Genomic DNA, 22,261 nt, shown 5'->3' on the forward strand with positions numbered 1-22,261 from the left:
GACTTTGCCTGTGACTGTGTGTGCTGGGTCCGTGCTGTTGGCTGTCCGCTCACTAGCCACCAGCTGTGTGCTGTGTAAGTGTTGCATCAATGCAAACAGTCCTGGCAGTATGGGTTGGTTTGTTTTAATTAAGGCAGCTGTGTGCATAAAACTGTAGTTAAAATTATTGCTATTTTACATAAGGCTGCTGCCACAATATAAATCAACGAGGGGGGGTTGACTTTTCACCTCTCTTGCAATTGCTGATCTGGACTTTGTTGTTTATTTTATTTTTGTTTGTTGTTTATTTTATTAACAACAAATTTCATCTTTGGGGACAGGAGGAGACTGCCTTTTGAGCCCTTGTTAAGACTAGTCTTTTATGCCTCTCCGTAGGGGAACTACTGTGTCTGTAGAGCAAGATGCAGTCAAAATGTTTATTTGCTCATAAATACATGGATTTGTTTAAAGAAAGTGCAGTCAAATAGGATGGAGGGAGGGAGCAGTAATGGGGACAAAAGTTTGTGGGCAGCTCATCTGTGAAACATATCCAGAAGCTTGCTTTGATTCCATGTTTTTACACAAATTCCTTGAGGGGAAAAAAATAATTTGGAGAATTTCAGTGGGATAATTCTAGCAATAGGATCTGAAATATACTATTATATAAAATCCTCTTAAAATCCTTATTATGTAAGACATTTTTTACCATCCTGTTCACTTATGATTCTATATAGCAGTGTCTGTAGCATTACTACAAAGATCAGACCTGGTGTGGGCTTTCTTGATCTGTCTGCAGCCCAGAAGTAGGTGGCTCCTGAATAATATGGTCCTCACCCAAGTGTAAGAGTGAGTGGTTCTGGCTGGATGCTGGCAGAGGGGTTCACACTTATCACCTTCTCAGGCACGTGACCTTGGGCAACTGAACTTTCATAAGAGATGTTTAAATTATTATTAGAGGCAACAAAACCTGCATTATGTTCCTACTGAACATGAGGTCACGTGTTTATCTGTTTTAAGATGCATTTTCAGTTAGCAACCACGTGAAGGGCCCCTGGCTGGAGGATGGTGACAGACATGAATGAATCTGTGACAGACATTCCCCATCTAAGAAAACAAAAACATAGGCAAAACGGAAGAGCTGGCTGGACAGCTGTTATGGTGACAAGTGGCCTTTGAATTTATCCTTGGAGCAGTTAAAGATACTGATGTTGAAGGGCTTTGTGCTTTGATTGCCAGCTGATTGCTGTTACATAAGCATATTGCTGGTGTAGCTGCATTTCATAGCTAGAAATCCAGTACTGTCATGAATTCTTTTTTCTTTTGTGCACCCTGCACCTGGCTGCATGGATTTTCTGTATTTTGCATTCTAGCTTGTAGCTTCCTTGACTGTTCATCTGTATTCTTACTCTAGCCTGTTTGTGTTTCCAACAGCTTTATTCCCTTATAGTTCGAGCAGGATACATAAAATTACATAAGCTTTAATGTCTTTAATGTGCAACCCATTTGGATCAATGCCATACTGCTGAATTGTCAGGGAGGAGAACCTTCAGCAGTAGGGAAGATTGCCTTTGGGCTAGATTTGGCTACTGATCTCTCAGTTTGACGGTGTAGACTTTTGTCAGGCAGCATGTGTGCAGAGCACAGGCTGGACACTGGCTGCAGCTGGTGACTTGCATTGCTTCAGCTTTGCTTTTGCAGCAGCTCTGTGCTGGTGAAGGTTGTGCTGTATTCACAATGGCAATCTTTGTGTGTGTGTGTTAGACTAAAGCCTTGTGAGGAGATGTCTACACTTAGGGCCAATAGATAAACTGGAAATTTGTAAGATTCTGGGTTAAACATAGATCTGATTGAAGAAACGTGAATTGGCCAAAGGAGCTGCAAGATTTCATAAAGTGACATGGTTTTGGTTGTTTGGAGAGTTCTAACTGAGGGAATGCTCGGCATAGAAACACAAGGGCCTTGCACAGTGCGAGGGGCAAGCCCTAAACGGTTCTTAATGGGGATCTGAAATTCATAGCAGCACGACCCCTGCAGTCACTGCCTGGAACTGGTAGTCTTTTGTAACTGAACAACACACGATGCTTATTAAAATCATTAAGAGCTGAAGAATGAAGACTTTGTTTTGAAATATTATTTTTTTTTTGGCACTGACCATGGAAAAAAATTAGTATCTGTATTGAGTGAGGTTTTTTGAGTGTGTTTAAATTGTTTTATTAAAACCAGCAATGGTACAAAAAAAAAGTGTCAAAAAATCCTGAACAGAATGGCATACTTGCACATCTGGGAAAGATTTCAAATATATTGAGTACTTGTGTTTTTCCGTGATACAAACAGGATGTAGCTATGTAGCATGCAAAATGGCTTAGGTATCTCTTTTTATAGGGTGCATTTTCTATACTTGTGTTTATTAGTCAAAATCTCTACTATCATTCACTTACATTCCTGTAAATGATAGCAGAACTTAAGCCCTTGGTATAAAATTTAGGGCAGGTAGTGGAAGCAGGAAAGACTTTGTTCTAAAGTTGTATTTCTGAGCCGGCAAATATGACTGAAAATGGCAAAAATGGTACTTGTCAATAAGTTAGCTGGAAGGCCCTTGCTTTTTGCTCCTATGAGGCTGTGGAGTTACTGAGTAGACTGAGGAGGAATGCCTTTCCCTCTCAGTGGCACAGCTAGTTAATGTGTTGCTCTGACAGCCATTAGAGAAGGAATGTAACTTATCCATGCTTTAGACAGACCTCAAGTTTCATTTGGGAATGTCAAAGTGGTTACGGTTAGGGATGCATTTTATTCTGGCTTCATGTGGAATTTCAAGGTTCATTTTGATGGTATTATATGTCAAGGAAATAAAGGAAGAGGCTTGTGTTAATCTTGATTTCATCAGTACCTTGGTGTTCTTAAAAAAACCTTTGAAATTCTGCAGAACTGAAGTTGTTCGTCATAATCGAAGAACCCAGTGTTAGTGAACAAAGCCCAGGGCTGGAAGGTTAGGTTGGTTGTGATTGCCTGAGGGATAACAGGAAATAAGTGTCTGCTTGTTACTTGGTGCCAAATGTGGACATATTTATGATTTGAGTGGGGTATGTGATGAAGTCTGAGGTCTGGATGCCAGGTAGGTAGGTATCTGTTTATCATTCCTCAGGTGGTTGGAAAGTGAGTATCTGGAAATACAGTGTTCATGTATCTACAAAATGGAGGTAAATGAATGTGAAACTGGTATAAGGAATTATTTTTTTATCTATAGTACAGAACAAGAATTTACTTTATATTTCAGGGAATGGCCCAGGAGCATAAAAAGCAAGCAGGAATCTTTCTGATGATAGTACTTGCTAACATTCTTTAATTATTAAAACAAGATAGCACTTGAAAGAATCTACATTAGAGGTACTGAAACTGCCCAAGGTACCATCAGGCCTGAACTTTGGAGACTGTGGGTTTGCTCATAAGGTAGAAAACAAAACTGAACTTAAATCATGAAAAGTGTTTCAATGTTTGGAGAGAAGATACACTTGCTTTGCAGCTGATAGTCTCATGAGAAAGTGGTGATGTAGGACCTCTCAGATGGCCACAGAGCAGTGACACATCTGAGGATAACCTAGGTGCGGTCACTTTAGGTGCGCTAGATGCTGCTAGAGTGGGCTTGGACAAAGGGGCAGGATCCATAACATCTTCAGCACGTATGTGATGGTGTGCAGGTCCCTCTGTTGTGCTGTTTTAGCCAAAACTCTTGCTCTTGCCAGGGAAAGTGCCTGTTATTGCTCTGTTTTGACAGGTATTCTGCTCCAAAATAAGCAGAGACTGCTGTAATCCTGACAGGGCCCTGTAAAAATAGCTGTCAGCTTGCTTCTGCTGCCGTGTGCTGGGGGGCTTCCTCCCCTCCTGTGCGGTGCTGCTGGGACCCCTCCAGAGATGGGGCCCTAAGGGAAACCTCTGCTTCCTGTTTGCCAGTGTTTAAGTCATGCACCGGGGCTTCACTTCCTCCTGTATTTTGTAGTTCTCTCTTTCCTAATCCTCCCCTTTACTCCAGAAAGTGTCCCATGGAGTTGTGCAGATGAAAATGCACTTGTCCTCCTTTTTTTAAGTGACGGTAAAACCCTGTCCCTGAATTGTTTCTGACACTGACACCACTGACAGGCAGACATCTGAGGGCGCTGGGCAGTACCTCACCAGTCACACGGAGTATAGATTGAGCTGGGTGCTCCGGATTAACTGGTGCACACCAGTGACTTGGCTGTGTGGCTGTTGCAGCTGGCAGTTGCTCGCTACAGGGTGTTTGTAGAAATTGCATTATGAGAAGAAGTTTTGTCCCTCTCCCTTCTTGCTTTTTAACCCAGACCTTAAAACAGAGGCTCAAATATGTCTAATGTTTATTTTTTTAAGCAATACATGACCATAATGGGCAATGGTAAGTGAACAAGCTGTAGTTCTGTGTGAAGCATGGATGAAGGCTACAAGCAGAGGGAATTGAGACACTCCTCTGGAGTTGTAAATACTGTGCTAGTAGGACACAAAAGATTATGCAGTTGTATTTGGGTTAGACTCTCTGGATTTTTGCTTAGGTTCTAGGGGGGAAATGAGTTTGTTATTCAGGTGTAACAAATCCGTAATGAGAGGTCAATTAGATAACAAGAAAGTGTCTGCTTTTGCCATGCAGAACTAGCTACCAGTGGTACATTGATATGCCTTGTGCAGTCGTGTGCGCGTGTGTGCGCATGTGCGTGTGAGAATGGTGGAAGACCACTAAAACCAAAAAGCCTGACTAGTAGTTTACGTTTTTATAAAGCTCTTCATGCAAAGGTACATGAACAGCAGAGCTCACATGAGCACAGGTAATTTTGACATATTCAGGAAGTGATTCCACACTTAGCATTATAATACTTCAGTGATTAAAAATCTGCTCAGGTATTTTAAATAATTAGTCTGAGTTTTTAAAATTTATTTTGTTTTCCCCCAAAGTGCCTCGTGTCCTGGTTCATTCTGCTACCAACAACTAACAGGTATTTATATGTACTGGGCTGTGTTTATGCAGCTGTATTTCTGACTCCTTGCAGAGCAGGGTTTGTTCACAGAAGCCTCTACTATTGTCACATCAGAGGAAGCCTCTATGCTGGTAAACAAGCTGCAGGGTAATAAGCTGTACATTACATATGTTTTTCAGGATGCAATTTACTTCCTTGTGTTATTTTTAGAGTGGGTGTGCCTGCGCAGCAGGCAAGCATTGTTCTTAGGAGGATTCCTCATGCAATGAGATGCTAATGCTATTAGCTATTGTATTTAAAAAAAAAAGGAAGACATTTACTTGAGTATCACTGAAGGATTTCGTGCTTACTGTTAGCCATACAGATAAAATGTCCTTGGTTAGGGAGCAAAGCCAGTGAAGAGGATGGAAAGAGTTTTCTATCACTGCTCTGTGTGTGTGTGTGGTCCTTTGGTTACCAATAATTAAAGAGCGAGTGGAAGCTGTGTCTTTGCATCCCTAAACTCTCAATCTTGCTCCCAGTTAAAACAATTATCTTCTTGGTTCTCTAATTATTCAAATGCTGGGTTGGGGCAGAGGAGGTGAGAGAGAGGTTAAACTTAATTTCTTGGCACTGGCTGCGGAGCCAGGGAGCAGTTCCTTTGGTGCCAATTTAAACTCTTGGTTGACCTTGTAGAAGCCTGCAATTAAACATCGGTTGCGTAAGTAGATTGTGCTCATATGTAGTAAGTAATCTTTCTTGTGTGGGAACAAGGATGTTCTATCTTGTGCTTTATTTTTATGCTCCTTTTATAGAAAAAGTAGTTCATAATATTGCAGTAACTCTTTTTTAATTCTGGAGTTAATCACATTGAAGCACGTTCAGCAGGCTTTTACGCCAGTAGATGGGCAGCCTGATACTCCAAATTTCTACAACGTCACTTTGTTTCCTTGCTGTGTATTACTTAATGGTCACCTAAGGATAAGTGAGCTCTGCTGCAGGGTTGCGCTGCAGTGACACTCTGGAAGGTGTAATCCTTCTCCAGCTCGCACCACAGCATTTTATGGAAGGCAGTGTAGAATTATTTTGTGTGTTAGCTGGGCTTTCACCAAAGAAAGTGTAAACCGTTATTTTAACAAAATGAAAGCCAGACCAAGGACTGGACTCTCTCCTGGAGTGTGCACAAATCTTCACCATTACATGACCTCTTGGAAAGTGCTTGCTGTCAGTATGGAGTGGGCTGACATGGTGGGAAGTGATGTAATGTTTTGAAAAGCCTCACAATTTCACTGAAGGTGCCAGATCTCCCGTGAACTGTTGTTTGTGAATCTATGCCTGCTGCTTAGTTAAGGTTTCTGTTTGGCCCCTGGGGATATTTGAGTCCTACTCCTAAACTTGTGAAAATGTGAGAGCTTTTGCAATGGTGAGGAACAAATGAGGAGCTGAGGCCTGTATGAGTGTACTGGCATCCAAGTGGTGGCTGGTCCCAGGCTGAGCATGGGCTGGGGCTTTGGATGAAGGAGGTGGTGGTGCTGGGCTGGAGATCCAAATTGCCAGGAGGAACTTGGTCACACCTGCTACTTGCAGGGCCACGCACATTCCCAGTGCATATGCCCGACAGACTTCAGGCAAACCGTTGTGTTCAAATAGAAAAAAAAGATTTTTCTTGCGAGTCGTGTGTGGGGCAGTTAAACTATTTCCATTTTGGTCTAATGTGAAGGACAGAATGCATATACTGGCTTTGCTAAATATAAGTTGGTTTTAGTAAGTTTATAAGTTGTCTTTGGTAAGTATAACTCCTCCTAACTTTAAATACAGCTACATACACGTTTAGAGGACTGAGATTTCATTTGATTTTTTTTTTCATGCTGTTGCAGAATCTTTTAGTGGTATTTGTTGTGTTTTAACTCTATCCAGCCTCCAAACCCCACACAGCCACTCTCTCACTCCCCTACCAGTGGGATCAGGGAGACAGTGGGAAGGATAAAAGCTAGAACATTTGTGGGTTCAGATAAAGACAGTTTAATAGCAAAAGCAAAAGCTGTGCACACAAGCAATGCAAAGCAAGGTATTAATTCACTGCTTCCCATGACTGGGCAGGTGTTCAGCACCTGCAGGAGAGCAGGGCCCCATCCCTCACAATGGTGACTTGGGAAGACAAATGCCTTCACTTCATATGTCCCTCCTAACCTTCTTCTTCCCCCCAGCTTTCTATCCTGAGTATGTATCTGAGTATGATGTCACATGGTCCGGAATATCCCTCTGGTCAGTTTGGGTCACCTGTCCTGGCTGTGTCTTCTCCTAGTCTCCCAACTCTCTTTACAATATGGCAGTACAAAAAGCAGAAAAGGCCTCATGTCTATGTAAGCCCTGCTTACCAATAAACAAAACCAAATTATATCAACCCTCTGTTCAGTACAAATCCAAAACATAGCCGCTTACTAGCCACTGCGAAGGAAATTAACTCTACTCCAGCTGAAACAAGCACAATAATGAAATTTCAGCTGACCCTGAAGATAGCATTATGATGCACAAGGCTCAGTGAAAGGGGACACATTAGCGTGTGCATGGCTGGTGTTACTGAGCATTAGTTAGCACGTACCTCACTGTCAGGTTATGTCCGTAGGTTGAAGGTGATATTGAAATTGGCCAGATAGAAACCTTCTAACACAGTTTTGAGTATTAGAAAGCAGGCATTCTTTATTGCAGCCGCGGTCGCTTGGAGGATCCCTCCTCTGTCAAGTGCCCTGGTAAACAGAGTTTTTAACATACACACTGGTTACATATTCATTAGCTATCCCTGCTTACATCATGTGTATGTGTTACTTTATTTTACATAGTTGCACCCGTTATTGGAAGTCCTTGTATGTTCTTTGGGGTATTCTTTGATGGTCTTCAATTTCTGGTGTCTTTTTAGGTGGCTGTTTCTCAACCGCTGCTTTTGAGTAAGTGCAATATCATTGTTTTGCATGGCTTCTGCTTTGTCAGCCTTATCTATTTCTGCAAGGCTGCATTGTTCCCTTTATTTGATAAGAGTAAAAAAATTGTTCTATTCTACTATCCTTATCAAAGGTGAAGATGAGGAGGAAGGCAATGATGTCAGTAGAGGTACTCCATGATGCGTTTGCTCAGTTTCCAGTGATTTATTGATCAGGTGCTTACTGAATAGCAGTGGGTATCTTTTGATTAGTAGCACTAGGTGAAAGTTTTTTCTTCTGTGAATTATGACTATAAAGGCTGTGTGAGGCATGTACTTAAGATAACCCTGCATTGTCCTTTATGAAATGTGTAATTTCAGTAAGATGTTGTTGAGTTTTAAGTAAAGAGCTAACATTTTAAGAAGGAACAGGCTGCTTCTAAGTTTCTAGTGTCCACTGCACCCTTTGAAGGTTCATAACATATCTTCTCAGGACTAATTATGGGCTTTAGTGAAATTATTCTTAAAGGTCAGCTGCGTGTAATACTTAGAGATCACTGCTCCTGGTTTTCAGTTTCTAAAAATTATTTCATTATAGATAATACCTACATCAAGTTTCTGCACTGTCATTTGTAATGCATGTCCTGACAGGTGCTTAGTTCGAGTGCCTGCAGAGGAGCGACAGTCTTAACAGGACACCACCGTTCAGAGTCCATTTGCAGTCACTTCTTGTTTCATATGCAGGGGAAGATGACCCAATGACCTGCTTAACAGGATCAGCTGATGTTGTGAACTGGACTGTATGAATAAATAATTCCATCAAATTTAGCAGAAGGGTTTAAAAATTAGCAATTGATGATCAAATTTCCTGCAGCATGACTTCTGGGAAGAGTGAGTTTGAGCTGCGTTTTGATACCACAATGGGCAGGTAAGGGCACCCTTTGCACTTGTAAGTAGAAGTTTCTAGCCTCCTCTGCTGTCAAGCTCCTAAACGGTTCTGATGTTCAGCAGCATTAACTCCTTCTCCTGCACATCTCCATCTTTCTTTCCTTTGAAGTCTCATCTGGAGCTGTGTAGATGTTGCTGGCAGCAGTTCATTGATCTGTTATGATGCACAGCAGAGAAAGATGCCTCAGGATAGCTTGTTTTATGTTTTTCCTTAACACATCAGACATAAAGTTATCCTGAAAGGAGTACTTTTTTCTGTTGGCTTGTGTGTCATTCCACCTTGACTTTCTGCTCTCACGTGCACCTTTTCTTTATTTATAAGAAAGCACAAATGTATGCTCTCAAAAACTTCCATTCCTCTCTGGTTTAAACTCAGTAGAATGCGATCGGGTCCTTTCTAATTCTCCTTCCCTGCTACAGTTACAGTAATTTTTAGTACAAAAAAACCCCAGCTAAAACCAGAACCCCAAGCCTTGGCTGAGTGCCCATTGCAGTCACTGAGAACAACTGGAGTAGCTGCTGGTTGGTACTTGCTGGAGGGCTTTGCAGAGGGCTGTTGGCTGTGTGGCTTTCCTGGGAAGGTGACTAAGGAAGAAAGCAGCGGCAGGTTTTGAGGTGGCCATGGGGACACTGTCCTGCCCACTGTCTCCAGAGCAGGACATTGGGGATGAGGAAATGCTCCACACCGTCAGTAAATGTACTTTTGATGTCAGTAGTCACATGTGTTTGTGAGTGACAGAGACCACATTTTGGGAGGATATGTATTTAGCTAATTTATAGCGTGACCTTTGAAACAAAAGTAGCATTCACATCAAAAGCAGCATTCACATCCGCGAGGGTGGCGATGCCCACAGTCTTTCATGGCAGTGATGAATGACAGTGGTGAATGAAATAGCTTGTGAAGAATGTCCTTGGCTTTTAACTCCAAGCTTTCCAAGACCACTGCTTGGAGGTCAGAGTGGACAGTAATGAGTCCTGGCAGGGCTGGCTTTGCTCCCTTGACACCAAAGGGAGAGAGCATGTGTACCTTGATCACAGTTTGGTGCCTGCAGCTGATGGAAGGGAGGATGAGTGCTGATCTCTGTTAATCAGTACAAAGCCTCCTGAAAATAAAAAAGACTTGAATCACTCTTGAGTAGTGGTAGAGAGCAACTGAAGGAAAGTGTCTTGTTTGATGTTTAGTCTCGTGACTTTTATCCTTGTTTTTAAAAAAAGGACATCTTGATTAATGGCACCTCTTTTTATTGGGGGCTTGGGTTCTGTTTAATTTTAATGGGTAAACCATTTTTTTACTGCGAGAGTAGCTAATGATAGCCTTCTAAAAGGGGCAGTTTCTGCAAATCCTTCTTGATCTTCAGCACAAAAGCAATAGAAACCCATCTGCTAGAGTGCTCCCAAACCTCACCACAAAGGTGAGTAGGCACCTCTGTGTGTGTTTCCTCTGGTGATGGATGTACATGGTGCTGCTCTCCTGGTGCATGCATGCATCACTCTGCTTTTCAAACTTGATTGAGAAAGTCAAGGGACTCTTTTCAGACAAGCTCTCCTTTATTGCCTTTCTCATGTATTTATGTCGGCTTTTCTTGCCAATGAGTTTGAAACTAATTCCTCTTCTTCCTTACATGCATCTTGGAGGAATGTGTCCATGTTCTGGTCTGCTTGTGGTGGTGCAGCAGCCGTGTTAATGTGACTGAGATAGCAAGAAGAGCTGAAGCATCTCATAAACATCATTGTTTGAGTGAAGGAAAGGGTTAATGCCTCATGCTGCTTCATCTGTTGAGGGTGGTTACCATCATATAGCAGTGTTTCACTGCAGAGAAAAGGCCAGTGTGGCATTTACTAATGACTGCCCCTGCTGCTTAATATTTCAGCATCATGTGTGGCTGGATGCGCAGCCTAGAAAATGGAAAGAAATGAGGAGATGCACAGGTAAGGGAGGCTTCATTTGAGAAGAAATGAGCATGGGGATCGATAATGTCCAGAAGTTGATTTGTATTGTGGAGTTCTGTGCTCTTTTAAGATTTTCCTCCCTCTTCCTTAGTTTTTCAGCTCATATATAAGCAATTGTGTCTCTCTGCCCCCTCCCTACTTCTTTAAATGGAGAACGCAAGCTTGGGTTTACTTGACAAATGAATTTTTAAGCAATTTATCTTATGAAACTCCTTCACTGATATATTTGTGTTGTTTTCTGCTTGCTTGGGTGTGTTTCTGCATGGCACAGGAACCTCCCTGTCATTTTGACTGAGTATGAGGGAGATGTTACTTGCTCTGTTTCCTCATCTGTGTCATCTGAGGGCAGGTGGGCTGTGACTTTCCCTGTCAGTATATCTGTTTTAAGCAGCTATGAGACTTTTTTTTGCCCTTCCCTAGTTGCCATGGTTCAATGTGTGTAAGAAGATAGGTACAGAGTGAAGGTAGTGCCCTAGAGACAGTGCAGGGCAGCCTCCAGAGCCTCTAATGATCCCTGTCCAGCACCTGGATTCTGGTCAGCTCTCAACAGGTCTTTAGGGACACCAGCTCTTTGCAGAGGTTCGTAGAGCGTTTGAGATCACACTGGGTTTGTTGAGAAAAAGCCCTTTCCAGCATCACCTTGGGGGGTTTTATTTGATAGTGGCATCCCAGTATTTTGTGTTAGTCTTGTTTTTAGCAGTCTAGTTCAGGAAGTCCCAGAAGATATGGAACCATAACCAGCATACTTTGGATGATTTTTGGGCTAAGTAGAGGTCAGGAGTGACAGACCATAGGGGCTAATAAGGCAGAGCTGTTCTGATTTTCCTGAAGGCCCTGGAGTCTTGCTTTTGAGCAAGACTGAGATCAATCTTTGCATCTCCCATATCACAGCAGCTGTTCTGAGAGAAGCATTTGGAATTCTCCAAGAAGCGTATTTCAGAGATTCTTCACATTTCATGCGTTCAGTGAACAGCTGTGCTGTGATAAAGAACTTCTTTCAAAAGGTCATGTTTAAAATCTTAACAATCTTTTTAAGAACTTGATATCTTAGCAGTATGCTAAACTTCACAGAATTGGGAAAACTTTCTTCTCAAAGCTTGGAGTTTTATAGGAAAGCATCCTTCAGTGTGCTGGGTTTCATGCAAAAAACTATCTGCATCTGCATGATTGAGATCTTGTTCCTCCTGCAACGTAAATGGATGAATCTGTGTAATCATCAAACCTAGAGGAAGCTTAACCTTTTCTTAAGTCTGTCTTTTGGAAATCAGTACTTTAAACTCAGTCTAAATGTAGTTTGATCCAGGGCTTCATTTGAAGTGAGCTGGGTTTGACCATTTTGCGTAACATTGCAGTTTTTGGATGAGTCTGCCTCAACCATTTGCTGTCCAGATCCTTTTTTCCATTTGTAATTGTTGTGGAGAGCTTTGAATTGTTGAGATTTAAGACATCATTGTCTGAAGATTAAATTTGTATTAATCTCCTTGATTTAGCAACAATATTTTCTGGGCTATTTAAGAATATGCTGGCATGTGTTTTCTACATGCCTTGAGTCTGCTGATGTAAGTAATTCAGCAAACGTGAAATTTGATTTAATAGCATTTTCAGTACTAATTTTGGTAAACCTTCACCAGCAAATTATGGTAAATTTTCCGTGGGTTTCATGTTATAATTGGCCTTTGGGAAAGGCTGCCTAGTGTATTTGAAATAAGAGAGGAGAAGGACCTCGTGGACTGGCATCTCTGGTAGGGGATGGCAGCTTGACCAAAGGAAACCTGTCAGGGTTTCAGTCGATTTGCAGCTTTGGCAGCAGGTTATTAGCAAGAGCCAAAAATTAGCATCCAGATGATTTGGTGCACTTCTCTAAGCTCGCTGCCCTCAGACCACATAAATGCAAGCCCCCAGCTGGGAAGCGTTTCATGTTTGCCTGGTCCAGAGGTAAATGGCTATACAGAATTTGGGGTTGTGTGTTACAGAATTTGAGGTTGTGTGTTGGGGGTTAGAGGTTCATTTATGTTGGTTTCAGATGGTGTTAAACCCAAGGAGGGCTTTTGATGTGTGTCCCGTGCCGCTTTCTGAAGAGATAGTTGTGAGTAAATTGTAACCTTTGTCCAGCAAAGTGCTTTCCGATGCATTGACAAGCACAGCTGAGTAAATAGCAAGACAGCATTTCGGTTCATGAACTCTTTGATTTTGCTTTTGCCCTGATCTTGGGAATCTGGAAGATAAGAACTTTGATAATCCCTTAACATTAGTGTCCTAGAGGCAGCTGTTGAGCAGAACATGGTGTTTTGCAGCCCTCACATCAGAAACTTTTATTTTGTGAAGAGATATTCCAAAGCCTATCATTCCAATACAACTGTGAATAGTTTTCTTCCCTAGTAGACGGAAACAGAGGTTTTGGAAGAGGAGGAAGAACAGGGTAACTTTGACTTCTGCTTCTGTGTTTTAGATAATGTTAAAGTAAAAATAGATGGGCAGGTGCTGGACTCCAGGATGTATGAAGGTTTAGGGGTTTCATGCATAGCAGTAAAAAGTGAGTTTTCCTTTTACTAGCTTGATTTAAGACAGGTCTGGGCTGTAGCTATGGCAGGTAATTGCATTACCCTGTAATTTTGCACAATTTTGTTACAAGTTACATTTCCTGTTCTACGCAGGAGTTATGAAAATGGTTTGTAACAGTGATGTCTGAGGTTGTTTCTAAGTAGGTACAAGAAAGATAACAAAGCTTGGTTAGAATGGAAGTGCTTTTCAAGTGTTCTCTTTTAAATGCATGCAGCTTGAATTGTTCCAGGCTGCCTGTCCTGATGACCATGGCTCTTAAGGAGGTTTCTGATGTTCTGTGTGTGTCAGAGTCCGTTTACTCACAGTTCTGTATTCCAAACAGTCATACTCAAGCTAACGGCAGGGTTTCTGCTGACACTTCACAAGCATGCTGGCTGAAAGCAAATAATGGCCTTACTGCGCAGAAATAACTGTAGCCCACAGAGAACAGCAGCTTCCTTCGGTAGGAGTGACCATGAGCTTGTTTCTTGTTTCTGTTAGTGTGTGAGAGCAGTTCTGATTTGGTTGGGTCAACCGTGCCAGCTGGGACAAGCCATAATCAAAGGCAGTTTCTGAAATGGGAGCCTCACTGTTGTAGTGAATGGAAAAACCTCTCACACATAAAAATAGTGATAACTTATTGAACTTCACCTTGCCATCACCAGAGAATAAGAGAGTTGTGATTGATGTCTCAAAAAACAGTGAATGGTTGACAGTGGACCATGGAATTAACAACACACCTTCAAGCCTCTGAACAAAAATACACATTCTTATACGGAAATGTGGGAAACCTGTAAACTGATGAAAAACTGTCGTGTAAGAGTAAGATTTTAAATACAGAATTCATTGCTGTAGGATTTTACTGAGGCCAAAAATGCATAAACCTCTGAAAAATAAAGGGGTATTTTACATGGATAACTCAATGTTAGTAGCTCTTCCAAATTTACATTAAGCATTCTCCTTCGAGGCTTAAGGCAATCCCCAGCTTGGGGAGATTATGTGGTTTGTTGCACCTTTCTCTGAAGCATCTGGCATTAGCCTCTGTAGAAGACAGGATATTGGATTAAAAAAAAAGCCCAGTCTCATCCTCTGTGGCAGTTTCTGTGTTTAAATACTTGCTGTCAATTGTGACGGGCAAAATGATGATAGCTTCTTTCCAGATGTTAAAGAAACCCAAGGCCTAGCATCTGCCTTGGAACTTTCACAAGCAAATTAGTCATTATTCTTAAGAATCCCTCCCTTAGTGGCATTACTGAGCTCCTTGATGGAATTATGCCTGGACTCTGAGGTCTGGCTGATCAGCTGTGGCTTTAAGTGTCCTGAGCTTCCATTTGCTATTTTGGCATCCTGCAGCTGAGCCAAATTGTGCTACTTCACTGGGCAAGGAGATGCCCATTGTCCCTTTCTCTGTGCCAGAGATTTGTCATTCATGCTGGTCTATAAAAGGTGGATCTTACACTATTCTTTTTTCCTGTAATAAGTTATTTGAGGAGCTGGCATGCTTTTGGTTATCCCTTTAACATTTATGGAGATCTTGGGTATTAGGCTTTTAAGCTGCTTTGTTGAAATTCATTTGACAAGGACTCGCACAGATGGTGCTTTCTGTCTGAAATATGATACTTTTTAATTTCCCTTAGGTCATCTTGATGAATCTGGCGAGAATTTCTGCAATGGATATTTGTCTCCTGTATCTCTGACTTGCTTATCGGAGATAAAAACTTAGTCTGATAGGAGCAGTATCTGGGTGCCTTTAATTGTAGGCAGAGCTAGCATACTTGATCAGCTGTTTCAGCCCTGGTATAGTCAGTAGTTTCTGTGTTATTAATGTGCCTGCTGTAATACACAGAAGTAATAAAACACTGAAATCTGTTTCTCTTCAAAGCAGATTTGTTTTTCTTCTCTGACGGTATTTTTCTGAAGAGCTGGCAAAAGATGATAAATTGAAAATGCATGACTAGATAAGGAGTTTCATGAGATGCTTCTCTGTCCTTGACTTGGCCTGATATTAATGTTTTCTAGGAAAATCTGCCATGTTTTGGCATCCCAAAAAGATGCTAGGGCACCTGAAAGCTCCAAATACACCTTGGGTTGGATTGTGGTGCAAGAGTGAAGATTGCATTTTTAATCTCATTGAGTATGGCTGATCTACCAGGCAGTGTGTTACAAATATAACTGCTGGAAGTGGCCAGCTCTGCTCTCCCAACATGTGCCAGTGACAGCCACAGGCTGTTCCGTACCACAGCAGCTGGGGTGTCTGTGTGGGCTGGGGGCACATGTGGAGAACACTACCACAAGGGCCATCACCGGAAAGGGTTTTAAGCAAAATGAAAACCCCCAAAAAGAAATGTGAGGAGGCAAAATAATGCCAATTTCAGGACTAGTCAGAGGCAGGCTGTGCTGAGTGGGTTAGATTTCTGACCTGCCTCTGAGTGCCTTTGCTGGCACACTGCTGGGGATTGATGTCTCGAGCTGGCTGGGGGATTGTCCGCTGACCTACTTCAGCCAGCGTGACCCCACTGGCTTAGCCTGGATCCGGACCAGCTCTGCCGATGTTGCCAAGCCCAGGGGAGGGGGCTGTATTCTCCAGCCAGGAGCAGCTGCAGGGAGCTCCCAGCCTGGGAAAGAAAACAGGCTGCTAATACCAAATGTGTTGTCAGTGATTCTGGTTTTGCAAAAGCAAATCTGACCCCACTATAGAGAATATGTGCATGCAGCAGTGCCTGGTCATCTTGCAGTCGTCTGGTTGAAAGCCAGTCTTGTTTTAACAGCAGTGTCAAGTCAGTACATTGTTGTTTCCTCCCTCAAGGGTTTATATGAGTTTCTGCTTAAGCATTCTGCATCACAAAACGCTGTTTGGGTGCTGCGGTTTACTTTCAAGGGCACAGTGTTGACCACTTAGTAGCATTTGGAAATCTGACCCCAGAACTGGAGGGTGTAGGAAAAGGTTATGTTCCTTTGCCTCAAAGAAATATATGAGGGTAAATGTTTTCAACTATTTAAAATTGAAGTTACTTATGCAGAATTATAGGTTTACTGATAAAAGATGTGTTTTCTGACTGTCCTAGGCTTTTGGACAGGCCCATACCAACCACAAGAAGGTAGCAGCAGATGGAGAGAGCAGAGAGGAGACCTTGATTCAAGAATCAGCTACCAAAGAAGAATACTACATGAAGAAGGTTATGGAGTTGCAGACAGAATTGAAGCAGATCAGAAATGTCCTTGCCAACACACAATCTGAGAATGAACGCCTTAATTCTGTTGCACAGGAACTGAAGGAGGTGAGTGAAGATGCACAGGGTGCGCTGCAGCTTGGATTTGTTACATTTTCTGGTGCTATGTAACCAAAAAAAGGGGAAGATTCTTGAGCTGAAAGGTGATTTGACAGACACATGGCCGCATGTTTGGACATGCTGGTGCTGTGGGTACTGCCCAGCAGTACCAGTTCCAGAATTGCTGCCTTAAAAAGCAGAGAAACCTGTTTAGGCCAATCACAGAGACCCTTGGATGTACTTTTCTGCCTCATTCCCAGAGCAGATTTTCTTGCTGCAAAATATTTGTGGCATAATTTCCCTTTTTATCCCTTTTTCCTCCCTATTTTCTGAAGGTGTGGGATTATAACAAAACACTGAAATGTGCAAAGAGAGGGATAGTAAAGTTTCTAGTCTTGTGTTTTCTCTCATGAAGTGATGGCTTTTATGTAGTTGCTTAACATAATACTTGAAAGTAGCTTTGACGTTTTAGTGTTTTACTACTGAAACCACATATTTTTAAGGGGAAATAATCACTGAGAAGTTACTTAAAGAGTTTAATTACTTATAAAATCTGTAGCTCAGCAGAAGTCTTTGTGGCACTGGTGCAGAAATGATTGTTTTGAGAGCTCAAACCGTTGCTTAAATTCAGACTGGTTAAACTACCAAGAGTGTAAGACACAGATGGATGGATTAAACAGTCAGCAGTTATTACTCCTGAGCTTTCCTACACCTTCCTTTGAAGCACTGGGGACTAGTCTTGTCTAGTCCTGAGCTAGTCAACTGGCCTCCCCTGCCAGGAGGGGAGGCTATCCAAGAGCCCACATCTGAATCTCAACTTACTCCATGCGACCTCAGCCGCAAGTGTCTCATGTAATATTTTTTAGGACATAGTAACAAATATGTGGATAATACTTGGTGTTAAAATCAATGAGGTAACGTGAGTTACTTCTGTGGAGGTTGGTGGATTCACTGGTGCCTCTGGTTGGGGTATGACAAAGAAGATTTGTGGTGCAAACTGTCACAAGTGATCAAACAGGCCAGTCAACTTCTCCTTTAACTTCGTGGAACAGAATTGGAATCAAGCCTTGTCCTTAGACAGGGAAGCAGTTCTAGAAACACAGACACAACCTTTGTCTATATTTCCCAACCTTTGAGACCAGCTTAACAGAAAAGCTGCCCACCTCAGAGGTAGCATGGTGTCTGTGAGGGATTCCGGTCACTTCTCAAAGTCTGCTAAGCGGCAGAGTTCCAGTCTGCTCCCAGTGTCACTGCAACTGGAGGCGATTTTTCTTTCTGGATACTGCCACATTCCAGTCACCTTTGCTTGGAGCTGCATTTTTCTTTATGAAGCCCTTTTCTTTATGAACCCACAAAACATGTGGGTTTGCAAGATTTCAGAGTGAGTGTTGTCTTGTGCTTTGTTCTTCCACCTCCCCCATTTCTTCTTGTTAAAGGATTCAGTGGCAACCCTTATCTTCTAATGGAAAAGTGTCTGAGCTTAAAGGCTCTTGCAGAACTGATTAGCTGTGGGTTTTTTGGCACCTTCTGGGCCCAGATGGAATGCTCAAACAATACCCCACAGCAGTGTAGAAAATACTTCTTGATTCACTGCTGATTTTTTCGAACTGTGCATATGGACGTGTATAAGAAAAATAATAATGCTAAAAATAATGTGAAAATACACAAGTTACATCTGGACTGAGCAGCATGACTGGAAGTCAGCTGCTGGACATGCTCCAAATATAAAAATGGCTGTTTGTGGGTTGGTAAGATGATGTTTTATTGATGATTTTGATGGACTTGACAGTTTTAGGTTAATGGTTGGTGATGATCTTAAGGGTCTTTTCCAATATAAATGATTATGTGGTTTTCTTCTACCCACAGCAACAGAATATATAGGAGTTGCTGTCCTGTCTGACTGCACTGTTGTTTCTTCCAAAGTGTCTGCATCTTTTTTTTCCATTATCCAAGAATAACGCAAGAGGGAATGATCATACCTAGAAATACTTACTGCATTAAGAATTAAATCTAAACCTAGAATTAGTAAGAAATTTGGGCAAACTAAGCTTTGGCTCTTGATGATGATAACGACATGTAAAAATCAGGTGTGAGTGTGTTGACTACAGTGGAGAGCTCAAACTGACCCGCGGATCATGAACTGATGGAGTTCAGGGTACCAGAACCCATATCAATGTCACACCTTGTCTTGACAGATCACTCTTTGCCTGGTGACCTGGAGGCTGCTGTGCAGTGCCCAGAACAAAGGAGGGAATCAGCTAGCTGATGTTTTTCTCTCAATTATTTTAATTCTCGGTGTCAAAGTACATGCACCTTTGTTTATATGCTGGGGTGTAATAGAAAAAGCAGGTGCTAAGGAGCAGGCTTCTGACAGTATTGGCAGGACAGTAGTTGTGTTTTTGACATGCAGGCAAGGGCAGATGCAGACTGGTCCTGAAGGAATCCCTGCTCTTTCTAGTACCAGTGCCACTTGGAGGGGCCTCTTGCAGAACCCTTCTGAGGCAGAGCTGAGAGTATGAAAAGGCTGAAGACAGTCTCTCTAGTAGCAGAAACAGGACAGTCTGTGGCCTTTTGATCAGGCAAAATCACTTTCAGTTCATGGTCTTTTTCCTGGGCAGGATGGATGGGAGGCTTTGCATAGTGGCGATGTACTCTGGGTTGAGAAGCTGAGGAGTTTGTCAGGTAGATGAACACTCAGTATGATTTTAGGGCCATGAGTTCTCCACCCAGCATTTTAATATATCATTATCACTGTATGGGGTTTTTTTGGGTGGAGGTGTGACTTCGTCCAGCTGAGCACCTGGTCAGACATTCCCATGTATTCCAGCCCCTCTTCTCTGCTGTTCTTAAGGCAGAGGAAGAAGAAAGATGCCACTTAGTCGCTGAAGCAATAACGGTCAAAGGAAGGTTCAGACTCTTCAGTAGGTCAGCTCACCTTTTATAGAGACTAGAGGAACTGTGAAACCTGTGAGAGAGAACACATGCAATGTATGTCTGTCTTAAAGTACATGAATACCACTTTCTATATGAGTAATAGAAAAATCTGATCTAGGAAGGATGTAGTAGCTTTAGCTTCTCTTTCCTGTGGAAAAATCCCACTCTTTGGTCAGTTATATGAGATCACATGGCATCCGATTAAATCTTGCAGCTTGCAAGCATGCACATTTATTTGACAAAAAAATTCTAAGAGTAAGCTAAATGCACAGCTTGCTAACAGCCAATAAATCTGGGTCAGATCTCCAGTCTCTGGTCAGGAGACAAGGGAGCTATTTTTAAATCTGGCTTTCCTGCACACATGGAAATAGAATGATTTTTCTTGTGCTAGACAAACAGGACAATACTTTCACACTAAATAATGAGCTCTTGCTGTTGCATTAAATGAAATAGGCAGGGTTGGACAAAAACCATTCTTTCTTCAGACCAGACAGTCTCGAAAGGCAGTTTCCAGGCATTGACCTCTGCAAAGATTAGATCATCCAGGGAGGAAGAAGAGCAAAGCAGCCTGAATGGTGGCGAAAGAAGCTCACCAGTAGCTTTGTGGGAGGTCATCCATTGCATTTCACTTACTTGGGAATGGGGAAAATAGTATGATGGTTTGTTTGATCGAGGCTTTTGCAATCGCATTAAACAGTTTAGATTATCTGGCCGAAGGTGCTTTCTGCCAAAGGCAAGAGGTCTCCACTGGAGTTTTTAGGGAGACATACAGATGTGAATTCATGTCAGCCCTCAGCCTTCCCTGTGACCCTGGGTTTGTGCAAAGGTAGACAGGCAACACTTGCTCAGGCATGGAATATGGGCTATAGCAACTTGTAATTTGCACTGGTGTACTGTAGTGTCTGCTTGCAGCAATTTTGATTTCTCAGTGTGCTGTGAAGCTGTGCTCTCTTTGCGGCTAAAAACAAGCAGACAGTTTTATCGAGTCTAATCTTTACCTGATATGTGAGGGAATTGTAATTTAAATTTATTAGAGGATTGCAGGTGGTTCAGTATTTGTGTTCAGAACATGCCAGATTCAAATCTTTGCACATGCTCCTGCTGCAAACATTTCCCTTATCTCAGTGTGTTGTAGGTGCCTGTTGATACCTGTGTGGTTTACTCAGTGGATCCCTGCTGCATGCTCTCAAGGGCTGAGGCTGTATTTAGCCATCACTGGCATGCCTGTGTCTGGCCAGGGGTGGAGAGCTTGGAGGGAATTTGAGTTTGTAGGCCAGAGGCTGAAGCTTGCTTGCTGGGCTGCAGGATGGGTGAGATCAGGGAGCAGGTCCCCATGCCCGAGCTGAAGTGACAGGCTGCCTCTGTCAGCAGGTAGCAGTGGTTTTGATTTAGAGCTGTGGAAAACCACCCCATTGCATCATGGGCACGGCTGCAAAAATACTGTTTTTCTAGGCAACTGTATTCCGTTTGCCTTTATCTGAAGCTAATTCTGTTAATGTTTTAGAACATACTTTTCACTTTGTATGAATGAAGCGTTTGAAGATAGGGCTTGAAGGAAAATAATACTGGAAAAAATAAAAGCTAAGTACAGTGAGCCATCCCCATAGCTGGATATGTTCCAGCTCATTTTATTTAAGTGTCTGCATATATTCATAAAAGATCCCAAGATCATACTACAGCAATATATTGGTTTTTACTTCTTGTCTATCTCAAAACAATGGTAACTTTTTCTTTGAAGTCTTTCATTAAGTCCTGCATAAGTCTTGGAACTGAGGGAGTGGAATATTTTATGTCAGCCAGTTTCTAATTTTTTCTACCTGAGATCTTAGATTTCATGAGTTTTAGCTCTGTGTCTCTCTCCAAAAGGATTCATTGTATCATACTTTCCACTTATTGCTTTGGGCATAAAGAAAATGTCTATTGAAAAGCAGCAACAAATGCGTATCCAAATAAGAACATCTGGAGTTATCTGAATCTGTCTTTCTCTTGTGAGGAGGTCCTTCTTGTTAAAGTGGAAACAGATTTGGGCACTGACTTCTGGTCTGGAAAACTTTTGATGGTTACTATAGCAACACAGGTGTGAATGCTGCTTTCCTTGCTTGTTTCTTGACTTTTTTCTGAGTCAATGGTGAGAATTTGTGAGAAAAGCAAGAAAACAAAATCTAATTATTGTGTAAATGACTTGGTGTTTTGTAATTTCAGGGGGTGAGGGGAAGAGTTTGTTTCAGTATAACTTAATTAATTAGCGCACATAAGAAAAGATACAAAATTTTGGAATTTAATCGTAGTTGACCAAATTGCCATCATTTGGGGGTTTGTTCGTTTTTCCAGGTCAACCAGAATGTGGAGATCCAAAGGGCCCGCCTGCGAGATGATATCAAGGAATATAAATTCCGAGAAGCACGTTTGCTCCAAGACTACACTGAGCTTGAAGAGGAAAACATCTGTCTCCAGAAACAAGTGTCTGTCCTGAAGCAAAATCAGGCAAGTTTTCCAACCAGTGAGCATTGCTTCGGTAGCACCAGTTAATTCCTGTGTTGCAGTATGGTTCTGTCTCATTTGAACACCCAACTACTTATTTTCTACCTTTGTACTACTTTTGAGACTGTAAGCTCTTTAGCACCAAGAGTTGTCCCTTCTGACTACTTATACAGTCATAGTACTTTATTGCATCTACTTTGACTTCCACGTCCTTCCATCACCTTCTCTCTCTCTGATGGAAGCAAAGTCTCTATCACTCTGCTTTGTTACTTGGTTTAGTCCTT

At 42.1% G+C, this 22,261-nt stretch overlaps 1 protein-coding gene across 2 annotated transcripts in view; it reads left to right on the top strand.

Moving 5' to 3' along the window:
- BICD2 (BICD cargo adaptor 2) overlaps positions 1-22,261 on the top strand; it is a 60,106-nt gene that overhangs the window by 18,879 nt on the left and 18,966 nt on the right. For both annotated transcript variants that reach the window (XM_082288895.1, XM_082288894.1), the window contains exons 2-3: positions 16,359-16,571; positions 21,828-21,980. In XM_082288895.1, coding sequence (XP_082145021.1) covers positions 16,359-16,571; positions 21,828-21,980 — 366 coding nt within the window. The remainder of the gene's footprint in view (positions 1-16,358; positions 16,572-21,827; positions 21,981-22,261) is intronic.

Source organism: Coloeus monedula, assembly GCF_965178545.1.
Source record: "Coloeus monedula genome assembly, chromosome: 11".
Taxonomy (NCBI): domain Eukaryota; kingdom Metazoa; phylum Chordata; class Aves; order Passeriformes; family Corvidae; genus Coloeus; species Coloeus monedula.